Consider the following 23,460-nt stretch of genomic DNA (forward strand, 5'->3'; position numbering starts at 1 on the left):
GGACCATTCAGTTTACAAAGAAAAAAATTTGGATTTGACAATGACTGCTGCCACTTGTCTGCAATGAGCAATTGCTCTTTCACCAAGAAATCAGTTTCCACCCCAATACATTTGAATGAGCAAACCTGTGGTGTTTATTACATAGGAAATATTTTCCCTAAAGTCTTGAAATAATTAGAATTTGTTTTTCTTTGCCACGCTAGCAAGAGAAATCGGATATTAACCAAGACCTCTCTTATGAGAGCAATTCCATCTTTAACAACTTAGAAATGAGATTTTTAACAATGAAATACAGCGCTCATTTGTTTGCATGATAAACACGAAGGGAAAGAAAACCCAGCAACCAAATGCCTGGGCCTTAAACTGTGGGCTGAGGGCTCCACACGTCACCAACCTGGGGGAGCTGCTCTCAGCTTGAGAGTGGTTGTGACTGCCTGGTCCACTCTCAGCGACAGCCTCGGGGCTGAACACTACGCTCCTGGTCTTCTACACTTTGATTTACATGATCGATACATGACATCACTCCAAGACTTCTGAATACCTGCCTTAAATCATGATGCACACATCTTTAAATGAGTTTTCAGTCCTATTTATTTTTTTTCTCATTTTCTTCCTCGCTGCCTTCACAGTTACTAGCTCAACCTTCAATACTGTGCTTGAAAACCTGCGGCCTTGTCGTCTCACTCCGTCCCCCATCCCTTCTGCACAGAGGCCAGAGCACAGTTTCTCAGTCTGATTGCTCTTTTGGGACTTACATTACAAATGAGAATAAGTCAGCCAACAGAAAGCCTGAGCAGAAATCCAGGTCTGACACTGGAACGTGAAAGATGAGAGGTCAAGCGACAGAGGAGGCAGCGAGCAGTGGAGCGATCTAGGTCGAGGCTGATGGAAATCCTCCGACACGGGAGCACAGCCGTCAGCTCGGGCCACCGGGAGAACCTGTCAATTCTTCCACAGCTGGTGTTTCAGAACAGGGCCAGGATCCTCATTCATAATATTTTTCAAACTTCACTTTGTGAATTACCATCACTTTAAGTCCTTCTAGTTCATTCTGAATTATTTTAACCGCCCATTAAAACCGAATTCCTTTCTCAAGTACAGCTTGAGGCTATTTTGAGGGAGTACACTACAAAGGGAGCGTGCTGTCAAATTCGGTTAGTGGTTAATAGTACGTGAATCCAAACAATATAAATATGCTCAGAACACAACAAAACAACCCATCGGAAAATATTTCTGTCCTACAGAGCAAACTCCTGACGTTTTTCACTTAGCCTCATGTGGAGTCCTAGGTTACAGAACTCCAGAAAATGAAGATTTAACCCAAAGTACAGAGCCTGCTGTCAAAAAATCTTCAGTGCTTTCCAAGCACAGCTGAAGAAGATTCACATCCCGTTCTCAAAAGGTGACCGGCAGAAAGCACTTACAACTTGTTACAGAAATTTCTTTCATTGTAAAATAACAACTGACAAGTAGAAGACAAACGGGAATAATCAGCCGTGGCAGGCATGCAGCGTGCTGCAATTGCGAATGCATACAGCAACACAACAGCTTTTTTTTTCTGGGATATGCAGTAAAAATAGCAAAGCCTGACATTTAGCGTTTTATTTTTTTTTCCCTTATGGAGGCAGTTTTCAAGTAGGGTAGTGCAGATTGTCTGCACTCTCTTCTTGAAAACAGGGCCAAGCCCTAGGACTCGGTGGTTTCGAAAGGTGCTTCTGCTGTAGGCAGGGACTGTGAGAAAACATCCTTGTGCCTGGAGAGGTGACTGCTTAACGCTTCCCTAAGCCAGAAGAAAAGACAGCAGCTGACTACAAGCCCTAGACGTACAGATATTGCCAAGCCATTGTATTCAAGGGAAGCTTATTGCAAAATAATTTCTGGAGGAAGTGTGGGCTGCTCATTACAGCAACTCTCAGTCTGCATCACCCAACGTTACCTTCTCCACCCTGTACCCCCTTTTCTCCTTTGTTCCTTCCTTGTTATTATGTCAGTGTCATCACTTGCATCATCACCAACACAATGGTGAAGGGATCTCTTGAAAAGGTTATTATTATAAGAAAAGTATTCCTCATACTGTCTTTACACCATTTAAGGTATACATATTTGTCTTGTAAATACTAATTAAACAGCAATGGATTTATTTTGTTGTTTTTTTAGGGGGTGTCTTTGTTGTTTTGTTTGTTTGTTTGCTTTTGGTTGGGGGGGATTTTTTTTTATTTTATTTTTTGTAAGGACATAATTCGTTATTTGTTACCAGCTGTCTTTGAAAGCAAAAATAAACAATGTCTAAGACTGAGAATTACACAGCATTTTGAGCTTCTGTCAGCTTCATCTGGAACATAAGGAGCTCAGTATCACACAAAAAGGGCTGTAAGAATTTATCAATACAGCGTGTGGCCTCAGGATGGGTTTGTTAAATGAACGTGTATGTTGGTTTAGTCTAACAGCAAGCTGCTGAAAAAGCAAGCAGCAAGCCCACAACGGCTTGAGGCAACCCGTTCTGCAAACACTGGAGGGACAACGCAAGAGCCACTTGCTTCCACGATCCACCTCTGACCTCCAACAGCTGAGCAGAACAGTTTGTTAAGGGATCCAGTCTGACAATGCAGACCTTGACTAGATTCGGAAGGACACATTCCCTACAGGGGAAGAGAGATTTTAAAAACAGACCAATGCCCAGACCTCAAAAAATTAAAGGTGACCAGGGCTTGCTTGCTGCCATTAATTTACAGTGATCGTAGTTAAGACATGTAAAATTACCAGTTGCTTCGAAATCTTTCCTGCTTATGTCAACCACTAAAGAAATACTGAAATAGGGGATGCTATCCACTTACTCTGGTCACCACCAGCAGCCCCAGTTCATCTCCAGAGCACTGCAACTGGTGCAAGGGGACGGCTTGCAGCCCTCTGCTCCAGGCTGGTGGGAAGCACAGGGCTTCCAGCCACAGCACTCAGCACACCACAGAGGGCACACCACAAAGGTGCTGAGAGCTCTGCAGTTGTGATGGCCACTGGGAAATCAAGCCCTTGTATTTACTCATCGTTATAATAACTGAATGCTGACAGAAGTGAGCCTCCCTAGGATTAGCTGCCTCATCTGCTCTTTACGCAAATATTCCAATTCCCCATCTAACTTGCTTGAGAGGGGACAGAATGAGGCAAATGGGCTGAGAGCCTCTTAAACGAGCACTCACTCGTTAATGTCCAGGAATTAGATCTTCAGCCAATCCCCCACGTGTGTCTCAATTCCTACAGCGGGACTCCCAGCCACTCAGCCATTACCAGACGCCATGCAGATCTCACACTGAGTGCCATGCCATTTATCCATCAGCGGAGAGGTGTCTCCATCTGTGGTGCATAACAACAGCTTGGTTTTATGACAGAGAGGAAACATTGCTCTAACTCAGTGTACTCATATTGATGGTCATTATGCTGCTGCTTCTGCTTCTGTGTGAGCTGCAGCATGAGCAGCCTTTGGTAAGAACAGGGCCACGTTCCAGGTTGGAGGTAAGGGAATCCCACAGAAATGTATGTGTCCAGATGAGCAAAATCTACTCAACTAAGGTTATGAAGCTGCAAAAAGAGATGACAAAGTAGACAAAGACATTTAAGTCAAAAAAAAAAAATACATTACCAACTTCGTGCTTTTAGCATATTCATAGGAAAACACCAATATTGTGAAATACATCCACAGCATTGGGCAGAGAAGGGCACTTGGACAGCACACTGTCTAAGCATCTTAAAATCAAATGGTACTGCTACGAACTTTCACAGGAACTTGACTTTTCAGGATGAAATTCTAGCTCTTGAAGATGAGGTAGGGCTAGGAACAGAAGTGTACCATGCTGTGAACATGGTTTATTTTCACCTACGTTTTACAATGTTGTTTGAATAGCATCAAGATCTGGATCTACTTGAATTTACTAGCTAGGTAAATTAGTCCTCCCATGGTACTTTCTTCAACATTTAAACAGTAATAGTCTGCATATATGCTTGCAAGTCTTTGGCAAAAATGCATTCAAATCTCTTACAGATGATTTAATAAAGGTTGTGAAAGCTGGCCCTGAAGCCTATCTAACCTGTGCCTCACCTGGCTCCTGCACACTCACAGAAACCTGCATTTTTAAAAAGTAGATGGCTGTATCATACACCCCTTGGAGGCTGGCAGTGTATTCACTAGCCACAATTGCTCACAGATGAAAGGATCCTGGAGGCAAGAAATGTGCAGCTTACTAACACCAGGTCCTCACCTGAGATAAACAGACAAAACCTCCTCCGAAGCCAGAACACAAGCACAGCATTTCAGAGGTGACGGTCAGATTTGGAAGGCTGAGGAAAAAGTGAGGGTCAGTGCTTCAAAGCCTCCCCTCTCCCAGCTGTACTGGCCTGCAATTCCAGCAGCTGGCTCTGCTGGTAACTACCTACGGACTGTGTGACTTGCCAGTGATGGGCAGGCACTGCGTCAGTTAGAATCGATGCGAAGTAATTTGGAAACTGCTGCCCGCAGGATTAGTGTGCTGACCAGCTCCTCCTGCCCAGCTCCTCGGCCTCTCATATTCTTTCTGCCTTGGCTCTGTGCTCCCTGTCAGCCTCTTCTTGAGTTTCCTCATCTTACATCTGATTGTTCTGTCCCCATCCTCCTCAGAAAAATACAAAATAAAGTAATACATAAATGAGACAATTACTCTTAATTTCTTCGTTTTGGTAGCTCTTCTTCCTCCATCCCATCTTCTATGCTCAAAGAAGAGAAACGCTGCAGTTTATAGAGAGAATGGCAGTCCGAACTGGATGCTTACTTGGGTCTATGATAAAAATTAATTTTAAACCATAACACGTAATTTGACCAAGAATTATCACTCTGAGAAGCAGAGATCTGAAAATACACTTGAAAATACAAGGGCTGAATTCTGAATCATGCTGAGTTCCCTTAAACCTCATTTCTGTGGCATAAGCTCCAGAACACACTGGGCTCAGTACAGATTCAGATCCTCCAATTACCCTGGTAATAATGAATCCAATAAAATGGGAGAGCTAATTTTACATTATTGTTATGAAAGAAAACTTTCCCTCTAACCTAATGAAGTTGTCCATCATTTATGCAATTATTACCTGCATATGTACAATGTCAGCAGGGTTCATTAAAGCTTTTCAAAATGAAGTAGCAGCAGAAAACGTTTCTAATTCACACAGAGAGCTCTTTACATGGTTCTTTATATACTGAAGAGAAAAGGCAGGGAGCAAATGTTCATTTACAGACTGTGTTCTGCACGCTTCAAGAACATACAGTAAATACTGTGAGACTATGGTAAAAGCTGCATGCCAATATTATAAAAGGAGGTCATTTGTTAAATATTTTTTTATGTTTGCATGCACTTTGACAACCTGTATCAGTGCAAAAGCTGTGCCTAAGCTAAGAGAAACAGCAATTGATTTCTGTTTTGTTTTAGTGATAAAATGGGATTAATTTCTCATGTTTCTTTTCAGAGTGTTATGTTTTCAGATGGCACGGCACACTTGCTTTTCCATCCCAATGTCTAGACAGCTAGCTACGTCAGAAATCAATAAGATGAAATCCAAGAAGTTACACACAGCCTTCATCATCAAGACAAACAGGCGATGCAGTGCAATGGAAATTATTCAATATATAAGGAAAAATCTACCTGCTGTACATTTTCATTCAGAAAAAAAGACTTTCCATTTCTGAGGTCTGCACCAAGATGCATCATTTACTGTACACAACTGGCAATGAGAAATCATCATCGTAGCAGTAACCGAGCTACCCAACGCTGGACACACGGAGCTGCTGGAGGGGCAACAAGAGCCCCTGCACCACGTTGGTACAGGCTGATTCCACACCAACTGATAAAAACGGTTCACATCTAGGTCCTTTAACTGCCGTGCAGATGTTTTGCCTTTGTAGCCTTAAAATCTGTTGTAGAGAAAGCTGCAATAAAAAGCAACTTCAACAACAGAAAGCGTGCGGCCTTTACCCAATGCTCCGCCGAACACAGAAAGGTGAGGTCAGTTCCAGGGAGCGCAGGCATCCTAACCTTACCCATAAAAGCTCTCTTTTCCTAGCAAAACAAGCTCTAGCCAGCAAAGTAAGCAGCTTCCTAACAGCAAAGGATCACAGCAACAAGACAGCCCCTGTCCCCAGCCTCCCTGTGCCCGGGACAGCAAGGCCGCAGGAGGGGAGTTCTGGGCCCAGGGCCTGGCAGGCCCCACCGGCCATCCTGCACCACCAGCCCCTCACCTGGCAGGCCAATCAAACGTTTAAAACAGTTATTTTTTACCATAAAAAGAAAATAAATCGTTTAATTCATTGCTGGTTTTGCACAGTCTTATTCTGGTGTTCTTCAATGCCTGACCTGCCCCTCAACCATACCTGTCCGTGGAGTTGAGAGAAGAAAAAAACTGAGAAATTTAAAATTGATTTTTCTTTCAGTGCTTCCCAGGGGTAGAGGTTTATCAGACTCAAGCTTTGCATTTATTTTGTGGAAAAATAAAACCGTATTTCATACGAATATTTTTGTATGGGCAGCTGTGACAGTGCTTCACCCCCAAACACCATCGGCAGCTCCTGTAACCAGTCTCCTTGTTCTACCTTCGCATTCCGCTTGTGTCACTATGTCAGAGCGTTGCACAAATGCCTATTATTTACTATCATTTATAGCCTTGTATTATGCTACAGCAAACTAACACGTGTCAAGCAAAGCTGCCTCCTAGTTGCTGAAGCACCATATTTTCTGTCAGGCCAGACAGCACAGTAGAAAAGGCAAGAAGCAAATTGTAAGGCGGAGGGAACAACATGGATGCAAACAATTCTGTCTTACGCAGCATCTCATGGTGCTTGGTAAAAGCTCAGCTTTCTGCTTCACTTCTGTATCTCAGACTCATTCATGTCCTCACTAGGAAACCGAGAACAACTGTGATTTTCACGTTGTTAACTTCCTGAATCTGTTCTCCAATTTCTACTTCTCCAGATCTATGTTTGCAAAGACGCCTGTCACAGGCTCGGCAGAGCATTTTCTGTGACACTGCTTTAATTCACCTCTGCCAAGATCATCTTCTGACTACGGCAAAAGCCTTGTGCTGCGACCAATACAGAAGGACCTACAGATTTGCCCAGGGCAACACAGAAACCTGCCATCATGCTGGAACCGATGGGATGTTCTCATAAGATGATGCAAGGTAATGCAAGGAAAACACAGACATCATTTTGGAGAGCTAGCTGTGGTTATTCAGAAACAAAAAAGCTGAAAAGGATAAAAAACAGTGAAGAAGCAGAGAACATATAGCTCTGCAGTGAAGCTAATCTACACTGCATAAATTATGTGGCAGACACATTCGTGCTTTATCAGTCTGTACTGGCAACCAACTCAAGCACGTAAGAAGCAAACCCCGCTTCCTGGAAACGTATAGTGCAAATATAAATCTGTAGATGCTATCACAGTAATAAGTTTCACATATCAACATAGCTTTCGACAAAGCTAAATTCAACTGTAGAACTTTGTTAAGAAACCATTTTAGCACAGAAAACACTGACTGGGTAGCTGAGGCTGGGCGTGCGAGTTGCTGCTCTTGGATTCTCTGTGTGGGTCTGCAGGTCTCAGCCACCAAGTCAGGAAGTCTCATGTAAGCCAGGTATCAAAAATGCCAGAAATAGATATTTATTTTTTACATTAACGTAGGGAATACCTGTGGGATTCATATCCACAGGGTCTGAAGAGGCTTTTATAAAGGTACCCATTTTATCTGCTTTACACGTAAAATTTCAGATTTTGTTAACAAAGCTTCACAAAGTAACAAAAACCACTCAGGAAGGGGCAAATACGATATAAATCATCATTATCTGTGAATCCACAGACACCTAAACCTTCAGAACCAGGCGTCTTCCACTGAGTCCCACTCTTCCCTTTGAGCAGGGGAGGAGGTGGAGGTACGGATGCAGGACAGACAGATACTCCTAAGCCTGGTGATTTCTCTGTGAACAGATCCACTCTTTCTATCTCCCTCCCAGAGGAACAGCTGAGCTCATCAAAATCAAATTATCATTAATATCATAATCTCTTGTACTTTGCGTGAATCTTTAACAGCTGGTAATTATGTTTTTGACACCAAGATAAAAGTTTGTTTTCCCACATAAAAGGTGGGGGAACGAAGGAAGCTTCTCCTTCCCGTCCTCCGTGGTTGTAGGCAGGGTTTAGGAGCAATACGTGCAGATGGGACAGATTTAAAGATTACGCTGCTGGTTTTGTTGTCGTTTGGGCTTATTTCTCTTGTTTAGTGAGCTCTTCTCTCATTTTCATGCCCCTTGGAACCTTTCCTGCTACCTTGTTGAGGTTGCTCAACCCCCACGGAGGAATGTATTCAGCAGAGAAAAAAAAGGGAACCTTCTGTTTTTCCCCTTCCTTTTCCCTACTCACTTCAGTTTGTTTCTCCAAAGAGTTTCAACAGACAACTGAGCAACATAGTTTGTCCGATACCAGTGAGCAAGAGAAAGCAAGACAACCATCCTATTTCTCCAAAAGAAGAAAAACAAACTTGAAATCACATCAATACCCAGTGAAAAACAAAACCAGATTTGTTCACAGAAGTTAAGGCAAGCATGTTATTCAATGCCGGAATTAAGGAAACGCATCCTGCTATGTATACAGCAAAGTTGAAACGCATCCAAAATCTTATCAGAGGGAGACGGGCTACGAGAGACTGGCTTTGCCTCAAAACCAGAAGCGAATTCAAAAGGCAGCCCTGCCAATCTCACGGTCTGAGTGGGACTCGGGCAGGTGAGGCCCACGAAGCTGGCCTGCAGCTCCCTGCCCCACAGGGCCATGCTGTGGCTCCATCCCATGCCCGAGCACCTGATGGAGCTGGTGGGGACCTCGGGTCAGAGGCACAGGTGTGTGAGGACTGGAGAAAGTGATGGATCTGATAAACATGCCTGTTACCCTCAGCGATTTCAAGTACACAGACAGTCTCCAAACCCAGAATTTTCTGAAGCACTGCTGCAGTGTTGGTTGCCACTTGGAAAGTCTTGAGTATTTGGTTCTAGAAGCACAAGGATCAGAAAGCAAAACAAAACGTGACATCATTTGATAGCTCTGATGTGCTGACAGCATGTCGTGCAGCTCCAAGTAATTAAACCGATCAGTTGTTATTCACCAGGCTTGGAAAAAAATCAAATGCTACCCCTCTGACTGGATTGTGCCATACTATCTAACTTAGTAAATTCCATCGCAGAAGATTATTTTGTAATGAAAACAGATCATGTTTTCCAAAAATTAAGGCTAGCATATGATTTAAATTTTACAGCATACTTTAAAAAGCAAATATGTGTTGGTATTTCAATTGCATTGAAAGATAACCAAAAGAAAAAACAGAGCAAAATGTCCTAGTGTACCATTTCTGTTCTACCCTGTATTTTCTTTACATAATAGATAACAGCTATAAAGGAAAAGCAGGCTTAAACTTACCAAAAGGATGAAAGATAAATATGAATTAATTTGGAAAAAAACAACAACACAAAACCACAAGTCTTAGATAAAAGACAATAAACATTGTATTCCAAGAAATCAGTTCATTAAAAAGCGAGTGCTCGTCACACAACATAGCTGATGACTGACTATATGTTATGAAACCAAGTGATCTAGATTGTATAAACATTACTGAAGGAGCATAAATAAACTTGAAATAAATATTTAAACAAAGCTCTATGACAAGCAGCAGAGCACGCTAGAAAATAGCTACTGTCTTTTAGAAGACATTGCTGGATCTAGCAGGATTTTGCAAGACGTTGCTGAGGATTATGCTTTGGGTGTAATCACGGGGATAGCAGCAGTACTGGTGAAAGTAAGATGGCAGATCTGAAGAAAATAAAAGCTGGTTTTAGAAGTACTGCTTTGAAAGTGCTTGGGCTAAGGGCAGGATGCTCCGTGAGCAGTGGGTAGGGAAGGTGATGTTTCACCTGAAAGTGCTGGGACCAAGCACTTCTCCTTGGCTTCTGGAGATGCTTTCGTCTCTCCAGAAACTGCAGAGCAAACTCTGCAAGCAGGCAGCACTGCGTGTTCCACATGCAGATGGCTCGTGCCGCCTATCAGTTCACACCAGCTACTGCCTGCTCTTTTCCTCCCCAGATCCCAACTAACGCAAGTGGCACCAGTGGAGGCAACACGAAGGAAGGAAGAGGATGCAGGCTTTCCAGATCTCCAAGGCAAAAATGATGGATGTTAAGAAAGGAAGAACGAGACCTGTGGATTCTGGTGGAGGAAAAAGAGTGAAGGCTTAACAGTTTCTGTACTCTGAGCTTATATGAATGAGGTGCTCAAAGACTGGGCACTGCAACACCAGCCATGGCAAACTATGGAAGGGGTTGCAGGCAGGCAGGGATCAGCCTGACGGATGCTTGAAGGCCACTATGTTGACACGTTGGTAATGCACTCTCATATGCACTGTCATGAGAACTGGATCCTGAGGGAGAAGGAAGATTTAGAAGATAGAAGCATTTGAATAATGGTCTTGTTTAAAATATATAGATATATGTTTTTTTCTTTCTTTTTGGGTAAGATCTGATGATCGGACTTTGGAGAAGACTGGTGATGTCAGAGATCTTATCAACATAATCAGGAGAAAAAAGCTGAAATGCATTTAGTTAAATAGGAAAGAAAATGCCCAGAAAAGACAATTAATTAATAAGCAAAGGAACAGAGCAAGGGAAGACAGGAAATTGAAAATGAAGGGCATGAGCAGAAGATTCATCAAGTACTGACATTAGCAGTCAGGATGAAGGTGGAAGATCGTAATTTACCGCGTCACTGATCCCCAAACTGCAGAAGTTTCCTGTTTACAAGGCTATAGATTACAAGGTTATAGATTACATGATTTTTAACAGCATGGATTAACTGCCTTTTTGTTATTGTGCCGTTTGTGTTCCTTCTAGGTTTCCTCCTGAGGCAATTCCTCTCCTGCCCAGACACTCCATCCCAGCTCAGCACAAAGGAACACCTTACATAAACGGTGTCCCTGCTCGGCTCAGGTGATGAATGTTTGCATGCACTGCACAGCAGATTTACAACTAATAAGCACATACCGTTACCGCGCTGAAAGTCCTACTCCCAGCACACATGCAACATAGCTACACAGACACCCTCATGAGACGTTATATCACAATTAAATAGTTTAAGTTCCCTCCTGTTTTAACCCAAACTGACGGTGTGTCTGGATCAGCTGTCTGTCTTGACTGTGTTACACAAGTAGACGCACTCATACCTTGTGGAAACCTTTCCTTGCAAGGGCGACTTTTGTTATTTTGACAGTAGTTGACTTCTTATCTAAGGTTAAAACACCTATGTGCAATTAATAACCACCTGATTTGAAAATCTTAAAAAAAGGAAGAGCACGAGAACCTTCCACTCTTCCATGACAAACAAACCCAGCACACTCCCAGCTCCAGTGCTCCGAGCAGAGGCCATCAGCTACATCTGTAGTGTCTGTGTGTGTGTACACACACGCTGATTGCATCGGGCAATGCAGACACCCAGGCTGGCCGCATCCTGCTCGACTCATTCCCAGCAGTGCTGCTTTTCCACGGCACGCCTTTCTCCAGGCGTGCAGGTGGGGGTACGAGGAACAGCACCCCACTGCTGCAGTGCTGAGAGATATGACAGATGTTCGAGGAATTCATGTGCATAGACATAAACGCTGCTGCCTACAACCAACTACAGTGCTACGCCGAGAGCTTGCAGCATGCAGCAGGCTGGGCAGCTGTTATCACTGCCTGGACAAACAAGCAGAAAGTCTGTGTGATTCCAGAAGTATGACTTGAATCGCAGGCTGCCGCATCTCAAAAGCATCTCAAACAAACAAATCAACAAAAAAGCAATCAGTTATCCCATCACTGCTCGGTACAATTCCCTGATACCAAAGTTCATGTTTTTTCCTCTTGTTTTTCGTTCCGTTTAGCAGCACAGTACAACTGGAAGAGCTATTAATACATTCTATGCAAGTATCAGAGTTTTAGTAATTCACTTTTTAATAAATTACAGAGCGAATTACAGCTTTGAAAGGTTAGAGCATGACTCAAACCATTTTAAAATAACACCCTAGTTACAAAAGTGGCTGACAGCAATGGGTATTTCAGATACCCCAAAACATCTGGCCCACACAGACCTAAGTGGGATAGCCTCGTCCTCCCTCCTCTGATCCGGGCTATGGAACAGGAAGGTAATTAACACGGCTGGTTTAAAAATCCTCAGGTTACTGAAAGTTTTCTGGTTTAATTCTCCCAGTCGACTGGTGCGTATTTTAGAGTGTTGGAATTTAAAAAGTGGGCTTCACAAGGCATATAGAGCAAATTTAGGAAATGAAGCAATGCAGTTCTCATTGGCTTTCCCCGAGTCGTGTGTTTTGGTTACTGCTTGTGACATGGCTCAACCAGTGCAAGTGACAGTCAGAGGCAGCTCACAGGCACCTGTAACGGCATGCAAATGGACTCGGGGCTAGCAATTAGAAGGGAGGGGAAAGCTCTTAGCTGGAGCTTCTGTGAAAATGGCTGAAAGAAGGGATGTTCAAAGCCAGCAACAACTGTCCAAAGCCACGCATCACCAAGTTGAAGCCCTTGCCATGATCTAACCCCGGGAGTCCCCTGCCCACACAGCCTGGTCTGTGCTGTGCTGTCATCTGCAGCCAGCGCTGACGGGCGCAAAGCAAAAAGGTAGCTTGAAGGATCTGAAATCAATTCGTACAGTCTACCACCAACAGCAACATAACGCCCGGGAAAGTTACTGGCTGCCGTCTTTGTTCAGCAGAGATTAGCCACCGAGCACATGAATAATGGGCTGGATTTATTCTGGAGAACAGAAGCTGAATGACAATCGTAGAGGCACTGCATTATACATACTTTGGCTGCCTTCTGCTCTATTCATTTAACGCTTGCAGCAAGTGCTGTGAATGAATCTCAGTGTGTTTTCCACTTGGAAGCACAGCTACATACATTGTTTTGCAAACCCGTCCCGATACCCGGCAGATCTTACCACGTATGTGCCACCGTGAAGCGCCGACGCTGCCGGATGCTTTTATTCACAAGCAACTTTCTGAAAAAGCATGGAGAGTTCCTCGGCGAGCTGCGAGGAGAAATTTTCGGAGACGTAGGTCTGTTCCCGGGCAGCTTGGGAAGCTCAAGTTCTAAATGCATTTGCTCTTTGAAAGTCCGTATGTAAATCTCCGTCTCCGGAGTAGCGAGTTCCCTGGAAGAATCTTTTGCTGTCATAGCGTAGACGTTGTGTGAGCTCTCACCATTCAGCAACCATAACAAAAACACATCACGCAGGCATCGCCGCAGATTAAAAACGCTGATAAATCGGCAAAGCTTATCCCACTCATTCACGAGGCTGGGTTCCAAATGCAAAGGCTGCCTAGAGCAACAGCAGCATAAATCGAAGGACGATAAGCCAGCGCTGTCAGAAAAGCCTTTATCAGCCCAGCTCTCCCTCTGAAAATGCGCCAAAGTGTTTCTGTGTCAGCAGCCTCCTTGTGGATGGGGCTGTCTGCAAGCTACACACCGACACTCGCTGCATTCATTCAGCTGAGCGCACCAGCTCATGAAAAATTCATAAGGACCCTCTCCTGATCAATCCCTCTCACAGAACGCTTGGGCTTCTTCAACAACACAAAAACGCTGGGTTTTGGGGTGGATGCCGATAAAATCAAGGGATTCCCAAATCGATCACCAGCCAAGGGACCCGATTCATTCAGGCCCAGGGTGTTTAACAAAAAGGTCTTCATTCAGAATTAGTTTGAGCCATACCGCAGTAGCTCCACCCATGACGTGCTTATTGGCTCGATATTATTTTGACAACTGGACTCTGCCCGGCTCCGTCTTGTGCTGCGAGCGTGTCGGATTCTCATGAAATGTTAAAGGCTGTGACATTGTTCCCAGGCACGGCGAGCACACCCCAGGATCGCAGCTCCTACGGGAGGCAGCGCTGGCACCGAGAGATGCGCACGGCGCCCGGGGTGGGCCAGCAGAAAAGGTCTGATGGGGGAGCGAGGGGGGAGAGAGCAACAAATGATATTCTGCAAGAACAAAGACTGTGAGGATGCACGCTCTGTAGATGAAGCTGAGTGCTGGCAAAGCAGCACTTGGTACTGTGGGATCCTACCTGTGGTCAAGGGGCAAAATCAGTGCCAGGCACCGCACAGCCCAAGCCCACCACCAAACACCAGCACACGGCGAGCAGAGGGAAATGCTGCAGGGTGGGGGACCTGGCACTTCCCTGCAAGGACAATGCACATTAATTAATAATAACTTAAGCCATATCGCTGTTTAGAAACACACAAAAAATCTGTTCTGTACTAAAACACCACAAAAACAACTTCTACACTTGTAAGGAAAAAAAAAACAAGCATGCAAGGAAGTTAAAGACGAGATGATAACAGTATGAAAACACTACAGAGAGTGGCAGAGCATCTTTTGAGCTGGTCAGAAGGATGTGACCCTTTAAACGTAAATACAGTAATTCTCTTTAAAGGAGGAGGAGAAAGGAAAGAGAATATCCAGGCAGGCTAAGGTGAAAGGGCTCTGATCTGCGCGCAGGAGGCTGGCTGCATGCTGCAGGTATCGATTACACAGCAAATCACCATCAGTTCCCGTCGGCTTTTCAGTCCTATCCACAAACATCTTGCAAAATCATCCACATGCCTTTGCAAAAGCATTAGCATGCCTTCCCCGGCACCAAGCACAAGGCTTTCTGTAGAGCTTCCCTGCACGGCTCAGACTATAGGGTTACCAGACATTTTGCCCACCCTTGCCACTAAGCTATACGCAGTTATTAAAAGAAAAAAAAAAAGATAAGTACCAGGATCTGCCGGAGCCTAACCTAAGGATACTGGAAATGACAGTGCTGTCTGATGCTTAGAGGCTCACACGGTAGCAGAGAGGAACGTTTAATGCTTTAGGAATTATGACGTGTCAGACTGTGATCTGTTATTCTTCATCTCGACTGTACTGACAGCCAGTGAAAGACAAAGGGAAGCTCGAAAGCTATGCTGAATGATAAATAAAATCCGTGCAAACGCTCAGAATCTGGAATTCCAGACAGGAAAAAAATAATTTTCTAACTCACAGGGGAGCAAAATGAGATACTGGAGGGGTTTTGTGCCAATACATCTTATATTAGAGAAACAGTGTTTCTGTGCCTTTTCATCCAGCTATTCAAATGGCAAGGAGAGAAGTGGGGAGCCCACCCTTTAAAAGCACTCTGCAATGAAGCGTGCTGTACAATGGCATGCTCCTCGTACTGCACGTGTACTTTCCCTACCAGAATTCAGAGCTGTTTCACGAGCAGTGTCCATTAAGGGAGCGCTTCTCATTATTTGGACACCATAAATTAGTAATGAGGTGTCAACCCCACAGCCCATCAAGGACGCTGTGGTAAAATGATGCACCGAGGCTGTTGACGGAGGGAAGAAAAGCAAGAAGCATTAAGCTAGGAAGATGGGAAGAGAGAGCATGGGGAGAAGCAAGCCCACATCTCCCTTGTGGAAGCACGAGGAATGAAAAGCCAAAGTGCCACCCTGCTTGGGGCAGCCAGAACACCAAACTGAGGTCTAGGGTGCAGGGTGCTTGATACATAACCGGTGAGTATTCTGCAGGCTGACCATGGGCATGGCAGATTTCTTCTATGAAACATCTCCCAGACCTCAGCAGCAGTGGGATTGAGTGGCTGCCTGATCCAGGCTGCAGAGCAGCTCTCCGTTTGGGGCTGCCATCCCTCGTGCTGGCAGCCTCTGCCGTTGCACACATGCTGCGTTTAGCCGATGTCTACGCAGTCTCTACCCATTTGTAGTACTGGAGTCCTGTCAAGACACGCTGCTTTGCTTCGGGGTAAGCCAAGAGGTGAGAACAAGAACATCAAGAGACTTGAACTAACTGGCATGAAAGCTTGGTATCAGAGTAAACTTGGGGGTAATTCTGAAAAAGGACAGTGCTTGCTGAGGTTATGGTCAGCAACAGCAAACGAGGGACATGTACGGCACCGAACACCTGCAGAGGTTACCAGGCACAAGGACCAGTTTTCTCAAGTTCCCCTTGCATACAGATAAAAACAGGCAACGGGCATCTCACTCGTGTCCAACCTCCTGCAGCAGTCCTGAAACACAGCAAGGCAACACCCTGCCTGTCCTCACAGATCACCGAGCAGTAGGGGCAGCAGCCCGGGAGTAAGAAGCAATTCCAGATCATCAGAAAAGCGACCAGCAACACAAAGAAAGAGCTGTGGAGGCAGAACGGGTGATTCAAGAAGGGCCTGGTAGTGATGGCAGGAAAAAGAAACAGCTTGCAAGAACAAAGGAAATTAAGGAACTTTCAAAAGTTTAAGTGTACTTGGGTGATTTGTCATACAACCCTCCTAATGTACCAAAGCGCCTAGGATTGCAGAAGGGCTTTGTGTTTCTTTTTGGGATTACTGATATAGGTGGAAAGCAACATTTTCAAGCATGCAACTCCTCATCAAAGACTGGTCTTCGTTATGTTGAGAGCACACACAATTGCTAAGCAACAAGAATACATACTGCTTCCTTACACTACCGCTACTATTTACCTGTTGGAGTTGCCAGGATAAAACAAAATGCCAGGGAAGAGACAACGGTGAGAAGTCCTGCATGCTTCAGCAGGAAACGAAGAGAGGTTAGATGACTTTGCACAGCGTTTCCAGTCAGTGGCAAATTGGGCAATTCTTCCATAAGGCACGCTCCATAGAAGCACGTTTAGATATAACCAGTTGGGAAGCTCTTTCCCCGTTCCTCAGGTCATTGTTCCATCCGTACACATTAGCGAGGCATCCCAAAAGGATAACACTAACCCATCAACAAAATAATTAGAAAAATCTTCCAAGGTATTGCAGTTTGCTGGTGCTATTTTTACTTTATTTTTTTTTTTAATAAAAAAATAGAGGAAGAAACCTAGATAAAAACACATCTTAATCAAGTACAGTCTCCTTCTCAGAAATCCTGACTTTTAGTACTGTATCTTCAGGAGCAAAAATAAATATTTTGAAGAACGTTATGTGTGCCAATCACTAACAAATAGAAAACAGATTCTCCCTGCATATTTTTTTATTTTTGTTCAAGGGATTTGAAGGAATTTGAAGTGCTCCTGAAGCAATAAAGAGAGTCCGTTCTTTTGTACTTGCTATTCCTGGAAGGACTTTGATGGCAAATGGGGAGAGCACCAAATTCCAGTCCCTCGTACACCAAGCAAACAGATACACATACATGAAAGTCAGGCATCTGTGCAAACACGGGGAGTAAAGGTCACCCAGGAGAGATGGCCATCTCCAGAGCCTTCATTAGCAGCTGATGCACAGGAAGGGAAGGACTCAGAGCCAGCATCGGTCTTTTAGACCATAATTTGAACATGATGTTAAAAACTATTTGGCCCATGACATTACGGAATCTCACAGCGCTGCTGCTACTTAACAGCTGGATTTCTGCCCCATGTACTTGCTGTTCCTGAAGATGGCTGAAGGTAGAAAATGGGCTGGGAGAGGATCTAAGATGGACCTCCAGGAGAGAAGCTCGAGGGGCCAATTAGCGCAATTAGCTCAGAGAGAGACAAAGGGGAGACCTGATCCTAAGTAGGAATCCTAAGATCCTAAGTAGGGAGCGTAGGGAGCACTTAAATCACCTTCCCTCTCCAACAGGTCAGCCAAATCATGTTTCTGTTATAAAAAAAAAAAAAGGGTTGATGACAAAGTAGGAGTCGTCATGCAGGAAATTAGAAAGTGGAATTACAATTGGGTCATGGAAATAAGGGAAGAGTTTAGGGGAATGGGGCAGCAGAGGAACATCTGAGCTTGTAAGGAAAGAACAAGATTCAGACAAGAAGAGGAAAAGGAAAACAAGGTAAGGGAGAAAAAAAAAGGTCCAACAATTTTCTGTTGGACTAAACCAATAAAGACACGTGATTAGAGAGAAGCAGAGACGATGAGCAGGTAGATGAGAGTAAACAATATGGGAATAGCTACTGGGACTGGAAAGTAATTCAGTTAAAAAGAGTGCAGGAGAGCAGGGAATAAATCTGCAGTGGAAATGTCACAGGGCTGCCATGGATGAGATCTTCAGTTCGAGACCTGAGGCAGAGGATGCAATTGCTGTATGAGCCAGCAATGGCAATAGGTAAAAGCTATACAGGCTATGGGAGGCAGGCAAAGATGCAAGGGGGGAAGGAAACTGGAAGCAAACTGGGAATGGCCAGGAGGAAACAGAACAAGATCAAATGGCTCAGTGAACCAGAAGGTGCAGGTAAGTGGCCAGGAAAAGGGGTGCCAAGGAATGGTGTTTCTACGCGGAGTAAGAAGTCACCGTAGATGAAAACGTAAGGATGGGGAACACCAGCACAGGGCTTCACAAGAAAGAGATGGGCAGGCTCTGTGAGAAGAAGAGCTAGGTGATGCAGCACTGCTGGCCACACGGAAAACACTCGGAGAACATAAAAAGGCTGCACAGCCAGCGTTGTACATAAGGATGTTTGTACATAAGGATGTGTGATGCAGAACTCACACCCTCCCAGTGCTGGAGGTAGTTCCCAGGACTCTACAACAGAAGTGGAGAAGAAGGGAGAAGGAAGGTGAGGAGCATAAGCTGAAGACAGCGACACAAGTGGAAGAGATAGAGCGTGTGCTTTGTGCCTTTTTTATTCCAATTCCATCACGACCGAGCACCACACTGTGTCTGCTCCACTGGCGAGTGCACTGGGCACACCAGAATCAGAAGCAGCAGTCGTTAATTCTTCCCATCCTAATCCTCACGTCACCATCAGCTCCCCTCAAAGCAGCAGCAAACCCACTGATAGCCTCTACTTAAACACACAGCCGTGACTGACAGCTTTAAACCACCACACCAAAATCTGATGCTTCAGAATAGGAGTTTAGCCTGAATATTAAGAATTTGTCATTCTAATTTAAGATGCGTTCAATCAGCTCCAACATCCCACAACACAGAAAAGGAAAGCCTCAGCACAGCCCAGCAGTCAGACTTCCAAAGCTTGCAGTACAGACCTAGTCTAAGGACTAATAATAGCATTAATGTCACAACAGAAGCATTACCTGGAAGCTGGGAAGAGATGCTGATGCAGTGAACTCCTTCAACCCTCCCTTAATATCTTCCTTAATAGAGGCCCAATGCAGGGAACTGTCCTTTGGGCTCGGAAAAGGGAAGCTTTATGATTTGTTTTTTCATCTAGTTTTGTTTTAATCTTTTTACTTAAAAAAAAAAAACACCCTCATGCTCTCTCTGTACCTTTTTTGCTCAGTTGCAGTGCCTGCTGTCTCACGAGCCAGAACTTCTATAAGATGGCCCCTGAATAGCTCCACGACAGAAAACTTTAAATGACATGTTTGAGGATTTTTCTTGTATTTTCCTGAATGTTTCCAAAATTGAAAAGCTGAATGAGAGGCAGAAATACATCACTAATTACTGGTTTGCAAGACGAGTTTCCCACATTTAAGGGGAAAGAAATAATAATTACAATTCACTGCAATTTATACTACCATTGGAAGATAACTTTTTTTTTCTATATTCAATAGTTTCAAATTATACAGCCTGAATCTCCGTTCCCGCAGATTTAGGGGCCTCTGAATTTTCCTGAGGGGCAGACACCAGCAATTCTTGCACTGGGCTTTGACGTGACGTTTTGGAGCGCTATAAATGGCCACAGCAGACAGAACCACAGCACCTAGCAACACTTACGTGTGCAGCGTAAGAGCCGAGCCAACTGCAAAAGCAAGAAGCAACTGGAAAAGTCTGTCTGTGTTTAGTTCAGAGAGCCTGGACGGACAGCAGCACAAAGAAATTGTGTGCTTTTAAGAGCTTACCAGGACCCGCTCTATCTAGAAGGCGTCCTTTGGAGTTCTTCCCGTTTAATTAGCATCCAGTTGCTTTAAAACAGATTATTCCGTATTTATCAGGCAGCTCATTCGTTAATTTTGGGTTTAGACCCAACAGCTGTGGTCTCCGCATACCATTTCCTAAGTGTTTAAGTCTTTAAAATATCCAGTACCTCCACCAAGCTGAAGGAGATCCAGAATCCTTCGTTTATTTGTGACTAATCACAAAACCCCATCCCTAAGAAAGACACCTTGAGAGTCCGTGGTGGCTTGGACACCCGGCTGCTCACATCGACCTGGTCCTCTAGGTCAAGCAGACCCCTGCACCATCTGAATTTCTTGCACTTTTTAACATTTAAACAAAAAATTACAGTTTCTTTTGGTGCCACAATGCCATTTTTTCATGTGGGCCTTTATGTTGTTACCTCCTAGGAGCTGCAAATGAGGAGATAAATTTACGTATTAAAAACCCCTGGGGCATGATGTAAGACACAGTACTCATAGCAGTAATTTCCTTAGCAACTTTGTGCTTGATTTAGAATATTTCTTAGGAAATTTTAGCTGCCGTCTACATTATCCCTAGTGAGTAATCCCTTATGTCAGCCCGATCTGTATTACTTACGATTAGTTTCTGATTTCAGAGCCATAGATTAATACTTCACAATAAGCAAACTTATTCCTCAAAGGCATAAACCTCGGTGGTGACTCTGGAGAAAAAAGAAGCTAATGCAAGGCAGTCGTACAATTTCACACATCCCTTACAGACGAAGCAATCAGAAAAGGCTTTCTGCTTCTCCACAGACAGCTCCCGCTCAGCAGCCAGCCTGGGCTCTTTGCTCACTTCTGCACCGTGTCCAGGGGCTCCTGACACTGTTCCTGGCCAGGATGTGCAGTGAGTCGGTCAAGGAGCCTCCCTGCTCAATACGGAGTGCAAACAATTTTCTAGTTTTCATGCAATGAGAATGAAAACGATCCAAGACAGTGACAGGCGTGAAAAATCGATGTTGTTCTGTCAGAGCAACGTGCTTCCTGATAACAGATAACCCCATCCAACCGTGTCCCCTTTGCCAGCTCATTTGGGCACTGCAATGGGAATGGTCCAACAACAAATGCCCAGCCCTGGACAAACCCTTCTCCTCCTTTCAGAGAAAGGATTTAAGCCACTTCCACAAGCAATCATTTTTTGTTATTGGTCTCACCTGATGGACAGGACCCGATAACTCCACCATTAATCTGGATCTGATTAGTTCCAGTACTTTACTCTCACTCTCCCAGGTTCTTAGTTCTGCTGTAGTTAACTGAGAAAACATCATTCCTGCTCGCACACGAGTGATTTTGGTTACTGTGCTGTGGTTCAGATCATCAGCTTGTCACCTCTCTCCAATTAAACAGTGGAAGGTTTACAAATGCATTTATTCATAACTATTGTTCCCCTAAAAATCACTACGTTTACTGTTCATCTGCGAGGCTGGAAGCTCCAGCTTTGCCAAGTGTCTTGAGTTTTGGTGCTTGGAAACCGTACCAAAGGCACTGCGCACCGCAGTCACAACTCACATCCTGCTTTATCCATCACAGCTCAACGAGAGGAATAAATTCACAGCCACAAACCTAGAGACCAGTGCACTGCCAGTGCCAAAAAAAAAAACTATGGTGAAGAGAGGAGCCAGCCTTGGTCCCTCCAAGAGTAAAGTCTCAGGTTTTCATTATTGGAAAGCCAGTGGTAGCCAAATCCAACCTAAGGCACTTTCCATTGTTAAAGGGCTGCAGCTGGAGCACATGGCAGAGCCACAGCCACAGGACGAAGGGCTGGCTCCGCTGGCAGGCCCAGCATCACCGTCCTGCAATAACCACGGCCACGTGGGACAACCCAAGCCAGGGATGCAGGGCTGAGCACTGACAGAACGAACAGGTTCATCGTGTCCTGACAACCAGAGCTCTCGTGTCTCAGGGGAGTCTTGGCAATCGGAGAAACTGCTCACAGCAGATCAGAGATAACTGAGTGCTGTTAAAAAAATGAGTAGCTTGGTTACAAGTAGTTAGAAACGTGCTTTACAAGTGGACTTTGCTGAGTTTGGGCTGGGGAAGAGTGCGTGGTGCATGGGATCCTGCTGCTCACGCCATGGATCCGCTGAGAAGGAGAAGGCAGCTCTCCAGGTAACAGCACAAGCCAGTTCTGATCTGACTAATGATAACTTCATCTGAAAGGAGAGAAGTTTAGAGATAAAAGAAAGTTGTGTCAAATTCTTGTCTGATTCAGCTTTTATATCAACTGTATTTCCATAATCTCCATTTATTTTATATTCTTGGGAGGATGAAGTTTGAACATAATATTTCAGAAGCCTCATTGTCTTTTTCTAATTAACAGTGACTCATTTCTTTCCATTCTAGATACATTTCAAGCTGTCTTACTTCATTCTGGAGAGAGGTGTATAATTATAATTGAATCATTAAAAGCCTTTTCTGTGTGCCGACAGCTACCTCTGTTTTGAACGACTAGTACCTCCAGGCAAGCCTTGCAGTACCAAACTTCTGGATCATCTTCAATAAAATTCATGTCCTCGAGTTGCAATTCATCCAAAAAAAGGGTTGCTATCATTTTGAGCATGTAAGCAGACTAAAATCCAACAAATCTATTAAGTGCAAACTACAAAAAATATTATATTGTAATAATTTGCAAAAAAGACATTTTGTACAAAATTAAAAATGAGAAATAATGGAAATTGAAACCTACGACTAATCCAACATTATGTTTCTTCTGAAAATTCCCCTGTACCAACCATACCACATATAAATCACAGTTAGCCAATCTAGGACTTCTGGCAAACACAAATATCAAAAAATATTCCAACTGGGACAAAGATCCAAGAACTTCAAAAAAACAACAGCTCCAGACGATGTCTAAAAATAGGCAGTCAAAACACTTATCTGTGTATTTTTTTTTAGCTGAGCAATATCTGCAGCGATAACTCGGAGATAACACCTTATCTCTGCAGCACTGGGCGTGCGGCCGTACCCAACCGCTGTCCATAAAACGAGCTCGCAGCGAGCCCCGTGTATTTGGGTTTCCCACCAATTTTCCCATCGTGGAGGATCCCTGGGACTCGGTCTCACGGGAAGACTTGCTTGCAGTCCACCCGTGAGGTGTTAAAGGGAGCTGGGGCAGGAGAAGCAACCATGACAACAAATTCAAGGAATTTTCTTCTTCCCATGCTCGACAGATACCCCCTGCCTCCCACCTTGCTGAACCCAAACAGATTTAAACCTCAGCGAGCTTCTTGATGTGATATTTATGAACTACCTCTAGACACCATAGGAAGTGTATCACGACAGAACACTTTCAGCTTTTCAGAGACGATCTTGAGGGGCTCCCAGCACCCCAAGCTCCTAGGAAACCTTGTGTTCAACACCAGAAATGAGTAGCTCTTAAATTTAGCAGATAACATTTCAAAGGAAGCTCCACTGAAGAACAAACAAAATCACTGAGCAGGTGAAATCTGTTAGGATTGTTCCCAGTGTATCATCTCTTATCTCCCAGTTTCTTACATCTTTCTTGTTAAGAGACCTAGAACAAATCATGGTA

At 44.2% G+C, this 23,460-nt stretch overlaps 1 protein-coding gene across 2 annotated transcripts in view; it reads right to left on the reverse strand.

Moving 5' to 3' along the window:
- Nucleotides 1-23,460, reverse strand: part of PDE4B (phosphodiesterase 4B) — a 153,887-nt gene that overhangs the window by 121,413 nt on the left and 9,014 nt on the right. The window contains exon 1 of one of the 2 annotated variants that reach the window (XM_032192354.1): nucleotides 13,029-13,534. The exons of the other annotated variant lie outside the window; for it this stretch is intronic. Within the exon in view, the coding sequence (XP_032048245.1) occupies nucleotides 13,029-13,264 (236 nt within the window). The 5' untranslated portion in view covers nucleotides 13,265-13,534. Of the gene's footprint in view, nucleotides 1-13,028; nucleotides 13,535-23,460 lie in introns of those variants that run through there. 2 annotated transcript variants of the gene reach the window in all.

This window comes from Aythya fuligula, chromosome 8, assembly GCF_009819795.1.
Source record: "Aythya fuligula isolate bAytFul2 chromosome 8, bAytFul2.pri, whole genome shotgun sequence".
Taxonomy (NCBI): Eukaryota; Metazoa; Chordata; class Aves; order Anseriformes; family Anatidae; genus Aythya; species Aythya fuligula.